We start from the raw sequence: 22,148 nt of genomic DNA on the forward strand, positions 1-22,148 counted from the left end.
AACTCAATCATAAGTATTTTACTTATTAATAAGTCACTCAATCTATTCAATTAATTTTTTAAAATTAAAACTTACTGACATTAAAATTTTATTTCTAAGAAAAAAATTTAAAAATAAATAAGCATCCATTTGAACTGTCAATTATATTATGCTTAAAAAATTATCTAACCTCATCAGTATAATATGATTAAGAAATTAGCAAACATCCTCAGCATACTATGCTTAATTTTTTTAAAAAAACTGTATCGATGTTCCTATTAACACAAACTAAACACAGTACAGAAAAAAAATCACAAAACATACCAATTTTAAAGGTTCTTAAAATAATAAATCCTGACTATTAAATTTTGTTAAAAGGTAAAATAAGATACTTCTAATTGATAGATCGTCTTTTTACAATTTTAATTAAAAATAAAGAATTTCATTCAAGTAAATTTTAATTTTAAAAAATTAATTGAAAATTAAATAATTTGTAAGTAAAATATTCATAATTGAATTAAGTGACTTTTAAATTAAAAATCATAGCTTAAGTGATTTTTTTAAAAAAGAATTAAATGAATTTTGAATATTAAAAAAACAAAGTTAATAACTTTTGTGAAAAATAATTAATTGTTGACTGATATGACCTCGTTTTTTTCTCTTGACAACTCATTCTCCATGTGTCATTTTGCATGTAGGGTGTCGGACAATTGTCATTGTTGCATGATATTCTTTCCCTATATTTTAGTTCATTATATATATATATGCCAAACAATCTATATATTAATAAATTAATGTTTTTTTTTCTGAATCTCTCGTTTCCTCTTTCTCATTTTGGGCTATTTTAATTAATAATCAATGCTTATTTTCTAATATATAATCGTAAATTAATAATTTAAAATAAATAAAGTAGCTAGCGTTTGATTTAATTGTGTTTTATAGCAAACATTTATTAAAAAATTGTCAAGCGTCTCTCTCCCAAATATCTCGCTCGCCACTCTCGTCAAATCTCTCGCTTGCTTCCTCACTTTTTATACAAACACAAGTGTATAAAAATTGTTTCTAATTATATAAAGCAGAGAAAATTGTATAAACAAATATATTTTTGTTCCCCTCTCTCTCCTCTTCCAGATCACGCTCGCACCTCCCAAGTCTCGCTCGCCTCCCTCGCCTTTCTCACTTATACAAACAGAAGCGAAATGTATAAATTGCGTTTCTGTTTGTATAAAACGTGAAAAAATTGTGTATACACATGCAAGTACATATATTTTCGTCATATACGCTTATAATTATACAATAAAAATACTCTCCTGTCCAGTTTTTTTTTTGTCTTTCTTTCTTTCTCGTTTTATACAATTTTCAAACTGTATCTAATTTCTCTCTTTCTCGTTTTATACAATTCGATTCAATTATATATATTCTTTGTCAAGTCTCTTTTGTCCTTCTCTTTCTCATTTTATACAAATTCAAATTGTATATAATTATTTTATACACTAATAATAATATAATTATATAAATTTTGCTATAACATATAATATAAATTTTTTATTTTGCTATATACGAAAGTTATCCTACTTTATTTCGCCATTAATAACTTGCTACTGCAATTTCTTTACCGATTTATCTCTATTCAAAAGGAAAGGCTTGTTCAATTTACTTCGTTGAAATAATTTTTTAAAATTATATCCAATACGATTAAAGTATTAATTTTCTACACTTATATTATCGAAGTAATATTCATCTATTGTGATTGGTTACTTTTACCGTCACGTAATATCCCACGAGCCCCAAATCCCGTAGACAACTCATCCGACGCGTTCCCCAAACCACGCCTAAAAAAATTCTGACATTTCTCCTTCACCTTTATATATATTAAATGAATTTCTCTGTAAATCTACAAAACAGACTCATTTTAATTTCTGCAAAAAATATTGCTACCATGGGAAGTGTAGGTGATTCGAAAACTCATCAGAGGAAACCCAGATTTTTGTGCCTTCATGGATTTCGAACAAGTGGGAAAATTTTGAAGAAGCAAATATTTGATAAATGGCCAACTGAAGTTGTGGATAAATTAGATCTAGTTTTTGTTGATGCGCCTTTTCCATCTCAAGGAAAATCTGAAGTTGAAGGCATCTTTGACCCTCCCTATTACGAGTGGTTTCAATTCAATAAGGTCGCTTCATTTTTTCAGTATTAAATCCTACTTGATTCGATCAGATAGCTCTTCCTTCGATTTCTATTAACAACTAGTGGTTGTTGTTTTTCAATACAGGAATTTACAGAGTATGAGAATTTTGATAAATGTCTTGAATACATAGAAGAATGTATGATTAAACATGGACCTTTCGATGGTCTTCTTGGTTTCTCTCAGGTAATTTTAGTTTTTTTCTCTCTCTTTCTTCATTTTTGGGGTTCGTTATAAAATTTGGTCCAATGTTTTTTTGCATTTACTTTGGAAGTATCTGAATTCTTTTTTTTAAAAAAAAGGTCTGTTATTCACTCAAAAATATTTTTTTCAAAGCAGAAAGACATAATTTAGACTACTATATACTATTACTAGTATTTTTTTTTTCATATTTCAAATTTATGATATTGCATGTATTTTTATTACTAGAAAATAAATTTGCAGAATTTGATTTTGAGTATCTCTGTTTTTTAATTCAGGGGGCAATTCTTTCCGGAGCATTGTCCGGGTTGCAGGCTAAGGTAATAAATTAAGTTTTTGTTTTTAGTTCTTTGTGTGAAAATGAAAATGTAAAAATTTGAATCGTAAATATCATAATTATTAAATTTTCCATAGTTATTGATGATAAGTTGGTGTGATATTAACAGGAAGTGGGACTTACAAAGGCATCAAAAATTAAATATCTGATCATAATTGGAGGTGCTAAATTTCGGAATAAATCAGTGGCCGAAAAAGCTTATTCACCAGCAATTGCATGCCCTTCCGTTCATTTTTTAGGTACCTTTCTGTTCCTACAAAAAAATTCTAACACGTTGTATTGTTGTTCTTTGGCTATTTTACACCACTCGTAGTATATGATTATTTTTCTTTAAAACGTTTAGTTTATTTTGTTAACTACGACAAGTTAACTATTGATTCTGGCCAATTTGGGCCGATTCGATTAAATTGAATTTGTTAAGAAATTTCATGGAACGATGGAAATTAAGTAAACACCACGTCCACTTGACAACTTGACAAATCAACAAATGATGATATATTTTCATGTACTCGAATTTCTTAAAAATTTTCAAATTTTTAATTAATTTACTCCATAATAAATAATAAATAATTAATAGGAGTAAAATGATAAATTCACTATATTAATAATTATTTTTTTAATAGCTACTTTAATTTATAAATCTTGAAGTACAAAGAGTACTAATACGGAGACTAAAGGGCAAAAAAAAATTGATAAAAATTCTAAAGGGTATATCAAAAGTTTTTCTAACCAAACGGTAAAATCGCTATTTACGTAGCGATTTATTTTGACGGAAAGTAAAATTGTTGCTCGAGCAGTGATATTGCACAACTTTTATTTTTATTTTGGAATTGCTGTCTTGGCGGTGACTTTTGTTATTGTTTTTTTAGTAATTTTTATCAAATTGCTGCCAAAGACGGCGATTTTAGTGAAATTTTAATTTTTTATTTGTGTATGTTAAATTCATTTGCGGCGATTTTAATGTTTTTTATTTTAAAATTATGAAATGATTTCCAGTGATTTTAGTTATTTATTATTATTTTTAAATAAATACCGCAAAAGCAACGATTTTTTTTTAAAAAAAGAATGTGTTGTATAATCGCTGCAAATGTAGCTACTTTTAGTTAGTTTGTTTTTTTTTTTTTACAAATTTTAGTGGATTTTTTTTAAATTGAAACTTTTTCTTTTATTATTTTATTTTATAAATACTTACAATTGATAATTAAAAAAAATTCACTAAAATCGCTGCATTTTAAAATAAGCAATTAAATAAATTTAAAAAAATAAAAAAAAAAAAAGAAAATTCAATTTAAAAAGAAAACTAAAAAATTGTTAAAAAAAACATACAAATTTTAGTGGATTTTTTTTTAAAAATTGAAACTTTTTCTTTTATTATTTTATTTTATAAGTATTTACAATTGATAATTAAAAAAAATTCACTGAAATCGCTGCATTTAAAATAAGAAATTAAATAAAATTAAAAACTAATTTTATAAATAAAATTAAAAAAAAAGAAAATTCAATTAAAAAAAATAACTAAAACATTGTTTTAAAAAAACAAACTAAAAATCGCTGCAAATTTTATAAATAAAAACTAAAATCGTTGCTTTTGCATGATATACTTAAAAAATAACTAAAATTGCAAAAATATCACTATTCGAGCAGTGATTTTGATTTTGCTTTAACGCCGTCAAAATAAATCGCAACGTTAGTAGCGATTTTACCGTTTTGATTAGAATTTTTTTTTGATATACTACCTTTTTGGAATTTTTGTTAATTTTTTTTTACCTTTTAGGCTCCGAGCTCGTACTAATACATATTATTTGTTTAATAAAGGCATGTCGAGAAACACAATGTATAGTTCTAACTTATTAGATCGATAAATACGTCAATATTGGTTAGAAATATTTAGAGGATATGCCTTGATATAAAGGAATCCCTAGACAAAGAGGAGTTGTTTGGTCGATATAAGGTATATTAATTTCGAAATATTTAATATTTGTTTATGAATATCAATTAATCTCAAGAATTAGTTATTCATAGGTAGTTAAATTGTGTGAGACATTCCAACCCCCAGGCCCAACCAATTAACTCCTAAATTTTGGTGTCATAACTAATTGCAGTTAATGAGTTGTTTTAATTGACTTATTAATAAGCTATAGCATAAGCTAGAAAAATCCAAACTTATAGCTTCAACATGCCTATTTTTAGGTGGGGGTGGGCAGCTGCTAAACTTCAACATGTTATTATCCCCAAATGTATCAAATCTTCTTTCTAATTTTTTTTAATTAGGATATTAATTACTGGTTATTAATTAATCATTACAGGTGAGCAAGATTACCTAAAGAAGTATGGGATAGAACTGTTGGAATCATGTGTTGATCCAGTGGTGATTCATCATCCTAGGGGTCACACTATACCAAGATTCGGTAAACCTCTTTTAACTATTTTATTAATTCAACTTCATTTAAATGTTAATTATATTCTGTGCTAATTAATTCTTCTTTTTTTTTTCAGATGAGAAAGGATTAGAGAGTATGCTTAGTTTCATTGAGAAGGTGCAAGAAGAGATTAACAAGTGATCAAGTTTGATAATTTTTTTTCAAAAAAAAAAAATAGTGGTAGTCCCTCGTTTGGGACATGTAGTTACCACCTTTTTTTAATATAAATAAAATAGCTCCGAGTAATTAGTATTTTACAATGTAGGAATGAAAAATACCAGACCATGCTATTGTATTTACCGCACTTTGCCATTCGATTATATTAATATAAAAAATCTTTTATCAGTTCAAACTTTTTAGAAATTTATAGTTTAAAATATGTTTGCAAAAACATATATTTTCATTTTCATTTTGGAAAACATGAAACATAATTTATATGTAAAATTATATATATAAAAAATAAGTTGACCAGAATTTATTATTTTTATAATGAACTACATCATAACATGATATTCCAAAAAATATTGTTAATAACATAATTACTAGTAACTACAATTAGTTAAAAAGGGAAAAGACATGGTGTCCTACAGAATTTATTTTGAAAATACAATTACACCCATAAATTATTATGGTACTCTATTACACATTTTAACAACTCAAAAGTGAATTTAGTATCAATGAAATACCACTCTCATATTATGTGGTGTATTATACTCGATTGTCACGTTAGCGCTAAGTCAACATTATCTCATAAATTATATTTTTTTTTGTTAATTATATTTTACTTTAATTAATATCTGTTAATTGTTTTAATTTTCAATTAATTTTATCTTATTCATCATTAATCTCATTCATTTTCAATTTCTCATTTGATTGCAAAATGTCATATCCTACCCCATCTTCACTGTTGATTTTTTTTCACCACCATTATTCAATTCTTAATCTTCTTGGTCACTCAACACCAAATATCATCACCACCATTATCAATATTAACTTTTTCTTCTTCACCACCTTCAATTATCTGTTTTAATGTTTGTCAATCGCTGTCTAACACCACCAAATCTATAAAGTTGCTATCACTATCAAGCCCAAAATTGATTAACAACTAAATATATAAAATACGATTATTCACTAACAAATCTATATGAATTAACCTAATTACAAATAAAAAAAATTATGTTTTAAAATTGTGATAAAAAATAAAGAAGTTTGATGAAAAATAAAGAATGAAGAAGAGGTGTGGAGGGGTGGGAATGGAAAAGAGGATTCTATCTTTTTATTACTTTAATTTCAGATTGACGCACATATTTTTTATTTTTTTGTCACGTCAATTTTAGGGGATAAGAAAATTCACTTTTAAAAAGATAGGTATATAATTGATTATTATGATAATTTAAGCGTGTAACTATCTCTTTTTGAAAATTTAAGCCTTTTTTCTTAATTAGAAGACAAATAATGACATCATTGATAACTAATTACTCTATCTGCCCTAATTTTTTCAGGTGAGCAAGCATTAGAGAGCATGCTTAGTTTCATTGAGAAGGTGCACATATATTTAACAAATGATCAAGAATGACAAAATATGCTAGTTCTTTGTTATGGAAATAATTCTTTCCTTAGTTTTTAGAAATAAAACGCTTCTATTAATTATTTATGATATTTAAAGGGAGTGTTATAAATTCATTAAATTAGTGAATTATCTATATTCTCAATAGACAAACTATTTAAATTTATGTATATAAATTCTCTAGTTTCTATGAACCATTTTGGATAAGAATGTATCTACGTATAATGACACTTAACATGGTAATTTTTGGAGTGATTTCTCAATCTATAAATAAAATTGTTCTTTCATTTATTACATGAGATATCTAGAGACATTTGAATAAGACGATATACACATTCTACTCTCTTGTATCACTGGTTTATATTCTTGTAGGATAAAGATCCGGTCGAGTTATGTTAGGTCAAATAATGTTTCATGACATGTGTGCTATAACATAATTTATTGTTGAGATTCATTTATATTATATACTCATTATAATAATAAAAACAATAAAGCTGTCAACTTTTTTATTTTTTAAAATTATCAAATAAAGCAATTAAGTGTACCCAAACTAATATTTTCAAGAAAAAAATTTAACATTGACAAGAATAAGCGAACTTCCTGACTTTTTACCCGCCTAACTTCTTTGGGAGTAATTTCACACATGCTTTCTCCAAATTCTGAAGCAATCTCCAAAAATAGATCAAACCTAAAAACACCATTGAATTATAAATAAAAATTCAACTAATTAAGAACATGATAATACATTTTTAAAAAATAATTATTTAGAGGTTTTCAAATAATTATGAAAATATATTTAATCAGATTCTTCAAAAGTGTTGTGTTCTTTAAAATTAGTATTAATTTTAAAAAATTCAATACAAGTACGAGGTTGGCAGGTAAAAAAATCAGAAAGTCCGCATATTTCCGCTGTCTTATTTTTTCCTTGAAAATATTAGGTAGGATACTCTTAATTATTTTATTTGATGGTTAAAAAATAAAAATAATTGACGATTTTGTTGTTTTTATTATTAGAATGAATATATAATTTAAATAGATCTTAATCATAAATTATTATATAGTACACGCGACATAAATCTATAAGACAATTAAACATTACTTGACCGGATCTTTATCCTTATGGGATATTACTTATATTTACAACATGATCTCAGTTTTCATTTTTTTTTAAAAAAGCATGAAACATCACTTATACTCCTAAGAACTAACAAAACGAATGATAAAAGAGTTCATAAATTTGGTACAGAATATAATGAACTAGATAATACATATTCCTAATACCATGACATGATATTTTAATTAAAAAATTACTAATAACATAATTACTAGCTACTCTAACTCGTTAAATTATTTTTACATATTAAAAACAATCTCTTCAGGAATCATAACAAACATGCTTTTTCTAATCATATAACCGAAAAGTAGATAGAAAATTAAATAGGATCATAAATAAATTGTTTTATTAAAAAATAAAATACAAAAATTTGGAATAAATTTTGAACTTTACAAAGAAATCAGTATTATATTTTTTCCCCAGTTTTCTTTTTACAAATTTTGAAATCTATTTTCAAAAAAATAGAACATATTCTATGAGTAAGCAGATACTGTACTATTTACCCAAAATTTTCTCCAAAAGTAGCTGCAAAATGTACGGGAAAACTATGAATATGACAAATTCAGCCGCCACCATGGCAGGTGAAGGAACTGCCAACGCCAATCAGAGGAAATTACCCAGATTTTTGTGCCTTCATGGGTTTCGAACAAGTGGGAAAATTTTGAAGAAGCAAATATTTGATAAATGGCCAATTGAAGTTGTGGATAAATTAGATCTAGTTTTTGTTGATGCGCCTTTTCCATCTCAAGGCAAATCTGAAGTTGAAGGCATCTTTGACCCTCCTTATTATGAATGGTACCAGTTCAATAAGGTTGCGTTGTACGCCTAATTAATTCTTGCTAATTTTCAAATAAAAGAATAAAAATTATTTTATTTTATAACTGTTGTTGTTTTGAAATACAGGAATTGAATGAGTATGAGAATTTTGATAAGTGTCTTGATTATATACAAGAGTGTATGATTAAGCACGGACCTTTCGATGGTCTTCTTGGTTTCTCCCAGGTATGATTTAATCTGTTTTTGCTTATTATTTTAGTTGGATGCTTTGATATAAATTTGAAAAAAAAAATTGATATTGATTTAATTCGATATTTTTTTATTTTCTCTTGCTTTTCTTCTTGATTCTGAATTTTTTTGAGTTGACTCTTTTCTCTTTCTTTGCACGATCTGATACTGAGTAGTGAGTATTCTCTGTTTGTTGATACGATTCAGGGGGCAATTCTTTCTGGAGCATTGCGTGGATTGCAGGATAAGGTAAACACTAGCCATTTTAAACCACAATCTTATTCCTCTTCTTACTTATCCATGGTTATTTTTGGTGTGATAATGGCAGGGAGTGGGACTTACTAAGGTTCGCAAAATAAAATATCTGATCATAATTGGAGGTGCGAAAATGCAGATTAAATCACTGGCCGAAAAAGCTTATTCACCAGCAATTACATGCCCTTCCGTTCACTTTTTAGGTACTTTCTGTCCCTACAAATTATCAAACACTTTTGTATATATGTTTCTGAGTTAAAACTAAATACTTATGAAAATTCTACACTTACATTCACTGGATATTACAGGTGAGAAAGACTTCCTGAAGCCGTATGGGATGGAACTTTTGGAATCATATGTTGATCCAGTGGTCATTCATCATCCTAAGGGCCATACTATACCAAGATTTGGTAAACCTCTTGACATTTCTATTAATTCATTCAACTTTATTTTAATGTATTTTCTCTTGTGTTGCTCGGACTCTTTAAAATTGTCCGGTTTGGAATCCTTTTGAAGTAGCCTTTGTTGTTTAACAACAATGACAAATACCATCTTTTTCTTTTCCAGATGAGAAAGGATTAGAGAGCATGCTTAGTTTCATCGAGAAGGTGCAAGAAGAGATTAGTACAAGTGAACAAGTTTGATGAAATTACATTTTTATATGATAGCTCCTCCTTTGGGAAGTATGTCTATCTTTAATTTCTTAAAAATAATATGGCTTTAAATAACTTAAGCTTTTTGACTCTCTATAAAAAGAAAAATTCTAGACCTTATAAGAAAAGTTACAGAACTATGGCCTTGCTATTGTAATAAAAGTTACAGAACTATGGCCTTCGATTTGTTTCTCCTGGCTTTAAATTCGATGTGCAAATATTGGCAATACATCAAATTGACCAATTGGTACTTTCTTACATGTGACATATTTGATAATTGGATCCATATTTTTTGTCTTATAAAAAAGTTTATTACGCTTCCTACTTACTTGTGTTATAATAGGAAAAGATAAGTCATAGGTTAAGAAGTCTAATAACAGAAAAAGGCATAGGCAACTGTTCTTGTTATGTATTTTTGTAATTTTTTTCCTAATAACTTAGTTTTTGGGTTGAGTTGTGCTCAAAATCCATTTTTATATAGTATCGAGTCAAGAGTTAGACTCATTTCAATTCTAATTCTTTGATCACTAATAACGAACCCCATATTATATTGTAATGCTCCAATTATGTTGTTTGAGAATCTAATAACTTTTTTGAATTTTTTTTATATTATGACTATATATAACATATCAAATAAGAAATAATTAAGACAGTTTACTATGAATCAATTTTGAATCGCATATCAATCCTTTCCTAAAACCGTTTGAATTAAGCCAATGAAATAGCCCGAGTTAATAAAATTAGCAGGTCATTAACTCACCTAAATCCAAAATGGGAAAATTACACGGCTAAGAAAATTTATACTATTTAACTACTAAAATAGCTATAGTTTGGTATAATTACCTCTCACGATTAACATTATACTTTAATTGCGTGGGTTGATTTTGAATTGTATAATTAGTCACGTTTGTATATGTATAATTCGTCAGGATATACACATACATATGTATCATATACAATTATTTAACCTATATACATATACAATTCACCTCTCTCCCACTCTATGCTCTCTCTCGCTCGCCTCTCTCCTCCCTCTCTCAATCTCGTTCGCCTCTCTCCTCCCTCTCCCAATCTCTTGCCATATATACAAATGCATATGTATAATATACAATTATATACACATACAATTCACCTCTCTCCACTCTTTGACCTCTCTCGTTCGCCTCTCTCCTTCCTTTCCCAGTCTCGCTTGCCTCTCTCCTCCCTCTCCCTATCTCTCTTGCCATATATACAAATATATATGTATAATATATAATTATCCAACCAATATACATATACCATTCACTTTTCTCCCACTCTTTTTCCCTCTTTTTTGCCTCTTTCCCATTTTTGCTCCCGTCTCTCCTCCATATAATATATTGCTACAAATTATAATTATCAAACTATAACTATGGAGAGTAATTAATTATTTTTCATTAGTTATATATGAAAGTTTACCATCTAAAATTAGCAGGCCCTAGTTGCAACTCACGAGGACTCAATTGGCAATTCTAGTGTTGTACATGCACTCTATTGCAATTAAGTCAAAATTTTATTTATATGAAATTAAATAAGAGACGTAAGAAAGCAGCAATAATAGCCACTTTCCTCCACAGCAAGCCGTTACAGTGTGAGGTGCAATGGGCTCCGATTGCGCTGACTGAACTCTGAAGGTACTTACTAATTTCCTTTGTTTTAATGGCATTCCTATTTTACACTTTCACTAATGTAATTGTATAATAGCAATGCCCTGAATTGAACAAATAGAGAGTTGTGCTGGTCCTGTGTATATTTTTGCAGTGGTAGGGGATGGGAGGAATAACTTTGTTTGTTAAGAGGGCTTAAGAGTGAGTAGTTTCTGGTATTTGTTGTTGTTGGTGGTAGGTGACAAGCTTCCCGTGAAATTATTCGAGCATAGTCTGAAATCATGGTTGTAAAAAGAAAGGCATGAGGAAGACTTAAAATCACAGGGAAGCAATTTGTCTCAATGAACCTCCAATTTCTTGAAATCCATGTAATAATTGTGATGAACAGAGACAATATGCACCGGTTAGATTAAAATAGTCGCTAATTACATATTTATGTTAGATCCTGTATTTGATACGAGTCTTTTAAGTTTGTTTAGAGATTGTATACCAGTTTAGGGATTGGTTCAGATATAGAGAATCTCTAATTTGCCTTATAAGACAAACAATTGAGTGGTATAATGGAACAGCCCAACTCCAATGGAATGGATATAGATTATTCATATAGCCGACCTTAACTAGTTTGGGATCAAGGTGTAATTGTTGTTTTTACCTTTCCTAGCCGTCAATTCTGCTCCAAAAGGAAGGATCTTCTAATTCCTCCTTATTTATCAAAATTATTTGCATTGCTCAAGTATTGCAAGATGTAACTTGCTGTCAATACTTTTATGAATATACTAGGATTAAGCTACCAATATTTACACAATTCCCACCCTTACCAGGGTACATTACTCAATATTTGCAAGCCTATGTCCATCAGCTTCTTCAACACATATTAAGTGCTTAGGATGGAGGTGAAGATGAGGAATGTTATGATATCATGCATTTCTATGAATCGACCGAGTCTTCTTAGTCCTCCATTCATGCATGCTCTAATTCCTCCTCTCGTGGTCTCTGACATCTAGCTTGGTCGAGTATTGATGCAGATATTAAACATCTGAGACCTTGGTGGTTCAATTCTTTTTGTTCCTCAAGTAGTATGCCAACTTATCCTTGGCCCGGTTAAGCACATTAACATTTTAAATGAGATATAACTTCAAAAATTACCTTCAGGAGTCTCAGCTCAAATGGAAATTCATGATTTTAAAAGATACAAATCAAACACATAACAAGTATGTATGGTTGTCTATCTTCTAATGATTACTCCTTACTAAATGAATCTAGTTAGAAAGGGAACTAGAAATATTTTGAAAGACTAGATCATTTACATTGGGTTTGTTGTTGTTATAGATCAAGTTGAGCGGGTACAATTTGTAGGTGTTGATAAGAAAATATTCAGAAGGACAACTTGCACTTTTGTTCAATTTAGTTCTTAATCTCAAACCCTGGATTATTGCACTTGGCTGATCTTTAATTTGTTCAAAAGGAGACAATCTGGACCTTTCAGTAATGTAATCAACAGATCTTTAAGAATCCCATATATTGCACAGTCTTCCACCCCTTTCTTCTTTTGCCCATTCCTCATATCCTTCATCAGCCCTTACAGACCTTGTCCCCTTATGTACTCCTAAACTTTGCTCCCTACTTCTAGTAACTTTGCTGTTTGCCTTGCAAACTGCATTTTTTAACAGCCTCCCCCCTGGTTCAGAAACGAGGATGCATCATGTGCAATAAGATTGAGGAGGAATTGCATGCATAGCTTGAGGGTAATTAAAGATGGGGTTGCAATGCAAGGTGGCGGAGAAGGTCTTAAAGCCACTCAGTGTTCATTTGGATGCCACTTCCACAGTGGTGATCACTCTCTTGCTATTCAGTTTTCACCTCCATTTTGTTAGTATGGTGCATCAAAAATACACCACGCTCTGATAATTTACCACACCTGCTACGATGTTGTTAAAAATGTTTTCTTCACAAAAATTAATTTGAGTGAGTTTGGTTTTTTCAATTCAATCGTAGATAATTTCTGAAGAAGGGTCATATATAGCCATAAAAGAATCCAAATTAAGTTAGTTGTGGATCTCTTTAGTCCGTTGTTGAGTATCTTCATTGAATTCGTTCGTATTAAACCTATTCAGGGAGGATCCATCAAATGCTGAATTATTTCATGCTCATCTCATCGACATAAGCATGCAGTTGACTAGTGTTCTTTTAAATCAAAACAGAAATTTTCTTATTGAGGGTTGGATACCCTCAAAGGGGGTTATTTTTAGTGTTTAACCATAGGATTATTACTCGCATTTCCTTACATCATAATCCTATTTCTTCTTCACTTAAAAAATGTGTAATCTTAATAGTTATGAAGTTTGCAATGCCCCTAGAACTAATCTAATTCATATGTGCAGTATTCATGTTGAAACCTTTAGAACTGGGTTTAATCTTTTATCGCGATGATGAGTAGTATTTGGTGATGTATTGTTGATGATTCTCAACTCACGTACTTATGACAGATCCTCATATGTCAGAGTTCAAGATTTACCTTAGAAAATGAAGGTGGACACCATTGTACAACTACCTCAAATGTTCAACTGTAGAGTTGGTTACCTCCCTAGCTACCACCTATGTAGGTTTTTCAATTGGAGGTTTGTACAAAGACGCACTATGGAGGAATTTAATATAATTGATAGAGTTGAGACTTGAGAAGATACTAGCTAGGTTACAAGGGAGGAACTTGTCAAAGAGAGGAAGGGAATTCCCATTTATCAAATGTTACTTTTCCGCACACCAACTAATAGGACAAGAATCTGGAGAGGTTAGAGGAATTTTGTATGGAACTTAATAGCAGAAAGTTAGGATCATAATTTGGTTAGTTGGAAACCGTCACTTCCCTAAGAAAACAGAGAGGAACAAAGCATGCATCGAAGGGAGTAGGATTCATGTTTCTAGAGTCAAAAATCAATGTTTGCATAATCTTTCTTTCTGGTGTAATAGCAATCTGTTAGTTAGATTAGACCACTACATGGATTTCCTCAATTGTTAGGAGGGAAAGAGTAATAGTTTGTCTGTTTGGTCTATGTATGAGTCCTGATTCCTTTTATACCACTTTGTTACCTCTTATTTAATATCTTACCTTATAAAAAAAAGGGGACTTGAGTTGAGGTGAAAAGTCTCGGACTGTTCAAGAAGGCATCGTGGGAAAAAGGATGTGGAGTTTTGAGACTAAGTAGCAGGCTATGTGGAGGGATGATAGCAAAAACTGTGGACAAGGTAGGGAGCCCGAGGATCATTACATTAGCGCTCCTTCGTGACTTATTGAGAAATATCATGAAGGGAAGAAGAGACTTCAGAAGTAGTAGCATTTTTAAGGTTGGATGGAAGAAAAATTAGCCTGAGAGATGATAGGTGGAGTGGAGATGTGTGCTCGGGATTTTTTTCCGAATATATGCAGGATCTTGAGTCTGTGGGAGTTGAAAACATAACATATCAGGAGGGCTTCAAGTATGGGAGTTATATGAGACTTGAGTTTTGGGAGAAATTTGCAGGATTTGGAGGTAACTGAATTATAGAGATTGCTCGTGGTGCTTTGAAACATCATCCTTCACTCACTAGCCAGGACTCGTGTAAGATGAGAAAGGGGGAAGGATGGATTGTTTTCAATTAAGTCATTTATCATAGAATTTAAGACTGGGAGATTATTCTCATCAGCTGGTGCTTCATATGCATGTGGGGTGGGGTGCAAAAGTTTGGACCATCTCATTTTACTTTGTAAGATGGCAACACAATTGTGTATAGAATATAATCATAAAGGGTGCTGAAATGAAAAACAAATATAAAGAAAGAGCAAACAGGATACATTTTTATTTTGATAAAGTTCATAACAGAAGCTCAAGAGTCCTACATGTTATGGATTCACTATACAGTATCTCAGTAATATTTTACAAAAGCTACCGATCCTTTGTTTCTCTCTTAAAATTCCTTTGTAGTAAAAGTCATACAAGGTATCATCAGTATTTTATTGCAGCTAATCAGATGCATCATCTTTGTAGGTTGAGATAGTTCAGTGGGGGCAAGGATCAAATATGGAGTGAAAAAATAATAATAGGGCACACGTAAAGCATTTAGAAAGATGAGGATGGCAATTGCTCCCAACAAAACAATGTAAATCCGCCACTTGAGAAAAAAGCACAGAAATAGATATCTTGGATTCACTGAGGTAACTCTTCCGCTTCCAAGTTATTTAGATCCACACAAGGAAAATATGTTTTAGCCTTAGAGACTAGTTTTATTAATTTATAAACATCTACTGCTGGTTTTATACAGTTCTCTCTTTCATTAAAACCTTATGAAATGTTGGATTAATTGCAATAGTTGAGAATCCCCACAAAGTGGAACTCTCAGCCTTGATAAGGATTTGGTTTTTATGTGTGCTTACTGATGGGTCGCCGTCCTATTATATTTTTTTTTACATTTCACATAGTATGTCATTTTTAGGAGACTGACAAATTGCAAGCGGGAGAATGAATCAACTAACTTCCTGATTAGTATTTTCGGCATATGGGAATGAATATGTAGTGTCAACTATTCTTTTCCTTTATGACTTGACTTCTACTATTTGTAAAGACAAATGTATGTTATGGTGATTGATAAAGTTGTGTTGTTTCTCATATCTCATTTGTGCATACTATGTATGCAACGATATATTTACATATTCACATGGGGTATGTACTTAATGAAACAAAAATTCATCAATACTAACATAGCCAGATCCAAGATTTAAAATTTATGGGTTCTTACCATTTTAAAAATAATACGAAAGAGAGAGAGAAAATAAAGATCGGCATTTTTTTGTTGAAAATAGAAGAAACTTATAGTGCTCCAGGGGAACTGTAACTCTCATCAAAGAGCTTCGAGCTTTGCTGCTACTTTTAGTAATGGGTTCCCAAGTAACAGTTTCTTATATATTTAACGGATTCTCAATAAAATACAGGGTTTGGACCAAAGTTACTGGGTTTTTGGCAATCCACATAGTATACACTGCGTCCGCCCCTGAATACTGATTGTAGTGGAGCGCCTTCTTTGAATAAGAGATGACTGCTACAACCCTTGTGAATATGTGTTAACTGCTAACTAAAATCAATGTTCATCAATGAGTGCATGCTCAAAGAATACAATGTAAGATGGATGTGCAGTTATACAAGAGTAGACAAGATTAGAAGTGATCACGTTGGCAGGAAGATTCAAGTAAGGCATCAATGATAAATTAGAGAAGATCGCCTTGAATTGATTTGGTTGTGACCCACGTCAACCACAAAATGTGTAAGTCCATAGATGTGAAACCATGGTGAATAAAGGTAATAAAAGAGGATGAAGTTGTCTCTAAGTATATACAATCTCTTGGGATCCATGCAGATCTAGTAAAACATAAGGTGCAATGGAAGAAAAAGATCTGTATAGGTGATACCTTAGTTGAGAATATGTTTTAATGATGTTGGCAATTTTACTTTACATCCTCTGCTTTTCTAATAGGTAGTATTATTATTACTTTGAATAATATTGATTTGCGATGAGTTTATATAGAGTAACATGGTCAGTAAGGATTCATATAGCAAACCCAACTTGTTTGAGTCTGAGATACGACTGTTATTGTATTTGTTAATTTGATAATGGTGATTGAAACAACATAATCATCCTAAAGTTATACCTGCATCGCCATGTTATGTGTGAGATCTCTTGAACAACTAAAAAACCAAGAATATATACGTTAATTTCAACAGAGTGGCATCAAGATCTATGTTCTCTGGTGCATTTGAGGCGGAAGTTACAGACAGCCTTTCCTTGGGTTACATTGTATCGTATCATCTCATATGTGGGAAACACTACTTGTCTCAGCGGAGAGGAGATGACCTGGAATTCCTAGGGTAAATATTTTGTTCGATTGACTTCCATAATCGAGTTAGATAACTACTTTTTCTTTTCGACTTGAAGGAGTTATGTAAGTCTTTGAATATGCAAAGTTTGTCAAGATAATATTCGAATGCTTCATGACATTTGCTCCTTGTAAATAACCTGATCATGTAGGGACAATTTGGAGTCTCCTGCATGAGCTTATCGTCATTACATCTGATGCTTAGTTCAAACTTTCCTGTAGATAGTTATCAGGCAATCATGTTTATATCAACTAAACCGAAAAACAAATAATTGATTTGAATGTTGCTTGGTCATGGTTAACTGATCAAAACATGATATTTTTTTTTAGCTTTCTTTCTTGTTTTAATTCTTTTGCCCCATGTGGATGATGTAGACTTGCTATTATGTTTGCTTGTGTAGTACTTAAATCATTTTTCTCCTTTGGTTGGTTTGAGTGGAATGGGCTTAGGAAGGATATGACATATTTGTTCCTCTTCTATGTAATGACTCTATACTCTAGTTTCTAGTGATATGCACTAATTAAAGTTTGACTTGATGATTAGACATTTTTTTGTTGAGAATATGGTACATATAAAAAAGCTTGAAAGCAAAGCTTACATGTATTTGATCAATATTCTAGCTATGCTTAACATCATTTCAACTAGGTAGAACCTAGCCTAAGTATTTTAGATTGTTTATTTTTTGGATTCTTTTGTTGATTAATAGCATTGTATCTTACATTTACTTTGAAACTTAAAAGAGTTTAAGGCTGATTTGGGACCACCATGAAAATACTTTAAGAATATCTTTTCAAAGCTTTTTTGACCACTTGAACCTCAAAACTCTGATTCTTTTTTCCTTTCACTGAAAGGCCATCCTGATGGAGAGTGACCATACCACTTTTTCTCCAGAGCATAGATTTCCCAAGGAGCTCCGATTAAATCCGGATCACGGACTGCATGTCCCATTTGGTGGTGATTTTTCTCCATACCCTGGGATCGAAGATCTCTGGTTACTGGTGGAGCAGTCCCACCACTGCACCACAATAGGGTCAGAGGGTAGACTTTTCATTTTTCATTGAAAACAATAAATTGAAGATCTTACGAGAGTATTTTTGTGGATTAGAATTTGAATTGAAAGGCACTACATAAATCCATCAGAAAATGACAAGTACTAAAGGGGAAGATTGAGGGGGGAGGGATGAGTTTTCTTTTTCTTTATTTTTGAGTTCTAAAGTTGAAATGATTAGAAGATTCCTTCCTTTTTCTCAGTCCAAATCAATGCATCATTTTTTTGCCCAAAGCTTTTTATCATCAATGAGTTTTTAGAGGCTGTGTTTTGTGTTTATCATTTCAGTAGTGGGTGAAGCTGTTGGATTAAACTTTTTCTTTATAGAAAAGAGAATTGGAGTGATTTTCTAAGAATTGACCAAGGTTATCTCAACATCACTAAATCTTGAACCATTCATAGAGTAGTGAACAAATTGAATGATAGATATTGACAACCTCGAAAAAGATTGAAAACAAACATTAAAAGTATCAACTTTTATTTACACTTGTCGCCAACTAAGGAGAAAATTAAGAGTCTCGTATACGAGGCAATCCAAAGGTAATCCAGAATCTAGACTCAATGATGTAAACTTATTCTATGTATATATGTTCATATATATATATATTGATCGCAAGGTTCACCGTTTCGATTTTGAGTATTTATCTCTTTTTCACTTCATTTTCATTATTTTTGGCCTTCCACAAACTTAAAACGTGACAAATTCCATCTGATTTAGCTTAAGTATATACTAAAAACTACAAAAGCATAAGTAAATGACGCTGGATAAGTGATAAAATCACCACTTTATCACCTTGCCCCACCCAAAAAAATAATCAAATTGTAACCATTGATTAGATGAGTTGATGTTCTCTCTCACAGATGTCATTAAGAAGGAGCATAAAAATTGGCCCTTTTAATTTTTTGAAGGTATACTTAGTACATGGGAAGATTGGGTAGACTAAAATAAAATAGTTGATTGGACTTTTAATGTGTTTGTGTTAGCTAAGTAGTCATGAATCAAAATAATATCAACCAAAGTGTGGTGTGACACTAGTTCTTTTTTCTTTAAACATCAATGGCACTTATCTTTATGGATTGATTCTACCACAATACATCACATTTTACCATTTTGTGTCAATTCAATTGATTTAACTTGGTAAGTAATATCTACCAGCCAATTTCTAGGTTTTATTTTACACTAATCCTATCAAAGTTCCTCACTTGCTTAACTTGGAAAGTGTAGTTAAACTTTCCTCTCAAATTATTGCTATCAAAGTGAAATACAAAATAGAAAAGGGAAATTTGCGATGAGTATGTAGATGTTCTATTTAAGTATATCATTGAACTTTGAGGGAAAGGTTCATCTATATCATTCGTTAATATTTTAGCTTATTTATATTATTTTCGTTTGAGAAAAGACTAATCCATGTAATTGGTTTTTAACATAAAACAATTTTGATTTTGCAAAATTATTTTCTATATGTGGTCATAACTGATCCAGCCACGTCATTAATTAAATCTTTTTTTAAAAAGGGAAAAAGATTCAAATATGTCATCAAACTTTAAGAGAAGGCTCATCATATATGTCATCCTTTAAGAAATTTGTTCAATTATGTCATTTTAGTTAACAAATAATGATATGAATGAGCCTTTTTTCCAAACGAAATGACATAGATAATCAAAGTTTTTCACACATGGTATATATGAGCATATTTGAGTCTTTTTCTTTTAATAAATCTTGGGCAACCTTGTCGTTGTCAGCTAGTTTTTGTGGTTGAGCTAGCCTCTATATTCATTTCCTTACATAATATCAGAACAAGATTCCTCTAAATGTTGCTTACCATTAGTGAACCTTCAGATTAAATTATCCACACACCAGATGTTCAGTTCCGAGCATGAGAAGACTACCCCACCCCACCAACTGCCATGTTCGGTAGAAAAGAAGCTCTTCTCCGGGTTATGCTCGTTTAAATTTGGAAGCTTATTAACGATCATCAATCAGATCTTAAAATTAGTACAACTTGTAGATATTCCAAAAAGAACAAAATGCAAATGGGAATTACAAATTGTGCTTTCAAGTTTGACCACTTTTTCCTAAATTCTGCACCTACGAAGTGGCTATAGTTTAAGTGCAAATATTACCTTAACAATGTCAGAATCACACTCACAAATGAAAAAAAAAAAAAAAAGTAGCAAACTTTAAGAAGTGTTAAATTAGGTCATGCATAGAAATAACAATAGGGCTTCTAGATCAATTAACTTTGTTGACATAATTGACCACTTTCTTTCCACAACTAATCATTTTAAGACACCACAAGTATTCATGTATTCGGACGTAAATATGTTTTTTAAAGTCTTAGGAAATCATTAGGGGAAACTATCATAAAATAAATAAAAAGTAGATTGATAAAAACATACAAAGAAACAAAAACAAAAAACACACATAGACACACATAATATTAATGCTTACCTTATGAGTTGGCCTTTTGTCTTCTCATTCTTTATCATGTGATGTTTGTTAACATCTTGGTTAGAGCCTTTTGCTTGTCAAACCTACTCATGTGACTAGAATATGAGTGAATAACCTTACACAAATCTTGACAAAGCTAAAATTTTGGGTTTATTATTTAAAATTCTAAGGTAATTTATTAAATTTTGAATATATTATTTATTTATATTAAGTATAAAATATAGAGTTTGGATCAAAGTTATCGAAATTGTTGAACTGATAGATAAACTTGTAGCTTCGTCACTCTATACAGGACAAAGATAAAAGGCCAGGAGCGTAAAGGGTTTATCTAAATTTCCTTCAATGGAAAATTTCATAATATTTGCAAGGTCAAAAGTATTTCTTTGACCTACTTTGTATATTTACTTTTTTTATATTTTGGATACCGCTGTAAAAATTTCTGATTCTGTCACTGAGCAGCGTACCCTCTTACTTTTCAGATGGGGGTGGAGAGGTCTTCAAATAAGTATATCACTTGAGTCAAAAATTAGGCTTGTGATTTTGTTTGTATAGCCAATTTTTCAAGTTGATGCCAACATTTTCCAAGAAAGTGTGTTTGTTATATTTCTTTTTCTAAAAACAAAAGAACAACATCTTACTCGTTCACATGATCCATCACCAGACATCACACGTAAGTATGACAAGAAATCTAAGTAAATATAATTCATTAAGAATTCATGTCTTCTATAGTGGACAAAGGAATTTATTTTTAGAATAAAAGGAAAGAGAGAAAAAAAAATTATATAATGCAAATCTAAACTTTTTTGGAAAAATGAATTGCCCATCAATGTGATCTCATTATTTTTTTAAAAATTGTGGGATCCGATCACAACGCAGGCCGAACTAATAACAAGTACAAAGTCTCAGTATTTCCAAAATATAAAAATCTACCTAAATATTACTCTCAGTTTGACTTACAATTTATGTGATATTATTTGACTTGATATAATATTTACAAAATTGAAAATTTTAAAGCATATGGTCTAAAGCGGACTTTAGATACTTGCGTGAATATAAATGATTTTATCAAAACAAATTTATTTTAACTTTAATGATGATTTGCAGGGAATTTTAATTCCTTATTTATGCTTCTCCCGTATAAAACTCTCAAAATACAAAATAAAAAAGTTTTTCATTTTGAGTTTGATATCAATATTTATAACTTTGACTAATTCAAATTCATACAGTTAAACGTTAATTTAAGAAAAAGCGCTCTCTAGTAAAAATCTGTTTATATTCCACACTTAAATCGAGACCCGTAAAATTAGGTGGAGAAGACTAAAAACTTTGAATATTAGGTAATTCAGCGGCATCTAATTATTTCTTGCTCTTCTAGATGTGCCGTATCAAATCAATCAATTATGC

General features: G+C 30.6%; 2 protein-coding genes and 1 long non-coding RNA gene across 3 annotated transcripts; 2 read left to right on the forward strand and 1 right to left on the reverse strand.

Annotated features, from left to right (window-relative positions):
- The first annotated feature begins 1,641 nt into the window (after nucleotides 1-1,641).
- Nucleotides 1,642-5,471, forward strand: LOC101246341 (uncharacterized). The gene is made up of 6 exons (XM_004237921.3): nucleotides 1,642-2,152; nucleotides 2,252-2,350; nucleotides 2,644-2,685; nucleotides 2,812-2,941; nucleotides 5,009-5,110; nucleotides 5,199-5,471. Exons 1-6 carry the CDS (start codon nucleotides 1,856-1,858, stop codon nucleotides 5,261-5,263), a joined length of 735 nt encoding a protein of 244 aa, XP_004237969.2. The 5' UTR covers nucleotides 1,642-1,855; the 3' UTR covers nucleotides 5,264-5,471.
- Nucleotides 5,472-8,078: 2,607 nt separating this feature from the next.
- Nucleotides 8,079-16,996, forward strand: LOC104647152 (uncharacterized). The gene is made up of 9 exons (XM_069297343.1): nucleotides 8,079-8,614; nucleotides 8,707-8,805; nucleotides 9,016-9,057; nucleotides 9,137-9,266; nucleotides 9,372-9,473; nucleotides 9,631-11,368; nucleotides 13,029-13,171; nucleotides 15,364-15,530; nucleotides 16,305-16,996. Exons 1-6 carry the CDS (start codon nucleotides 8,279-8,281, stop codon nucleotides 9,705-9,707), a joined length of 786 nt encoding a protein of 261 aa, XP_069153444.1. The 5' UTR covers nucleotides 8,079-8,278; the 3' UTR covers nucleotides 9,708-11,368; nucleotides 13,029-13,171; nucleotides 15,364-15,530; nucleotides 16,305-16,996.
- Nucleotides 16,997-18,721: 1,725 nt separating this feature from the next.
- LOC112941383 (uncharacterized) lies at nucleotides 18,722-21,069 on the reverse strand. Its single transcript, XR_011220882.1, has 2 exons — nucleotides 20,745-21,069; nucleotides 18,722-20,254 (listed from the first exon to the last, which is right to left on the reverse strand). It is a non-coding gene; the product is annotated as an uncharacterized lncRNA (long non-coding RNA).
- Between the last annotated feature and the right edge of the window lie 1,079 nt (nucleotides 21,070-22,148).

Source organism: Solanum lycopersicum, chromosome 4 (genome assembly GCF_036512215.1).
Source record: "Solanum lycopersicum chromosome 4, SLM_r2.1".
Classification (NCBI taxonomy): Eukaryota; Viridiplantae; Streptophyta; class Magnoliopsida; order Solanales; family Solanaceae; genus Solanum; species Solanum lycopersicum.

What these genes read in the sequence shown, in the direction of transcription:
- LOC101246341 (XM_004237921.3), top strand. Translation starts at nt 1,856, where the DNA reads ATGAATTTCTCTGTAAATCTACAAAACAGACTCATTTTAATTTCTGCA. An exon ending in AGTGGTTTCAATTCAATAAG is followed by an intron (nt 2,153 to 2,251) that starts GTCGCTTCATTT and finishes TTTTCAATACAG; the next exon opens with GAATTTACAGAGTATGAGAA. An exon ending in GTCTTCTTGGTTTCTCTCAG is followed by an intron (nt 2,351 to 2,643) that starts GTAATTTTAGTT and finishes TTTTTAATTCAG; the next exon opens with GGGGCAATTCTTTCCGGAGC.
- LOC104647152 (XM_069297343.1), top strand. Translation starts at nt 8,279, where the DNA reads ATGAGTAAGCAGATACTGTACTATTTACCCAAAATTTTCTCCAAAAGT. An exon ending in AATGGTACCAGTTCAATAAG is followed by an intron (nt 8,615 to 8,706) that starts GTTGCGTTGTAC and finishes TTTGAAATACAG; the next exon opens with GAATTGAATGAGTATGAGAA. An exon ending in CCATACTATACCAAGATTTG is followed by an intron (nt 9,474 to 9,630) that starts GTAAACCTCTTG and finishes TTTCTTTTCCAG; the next exon opens with ATGAGAAAGGATTAGAGAGC.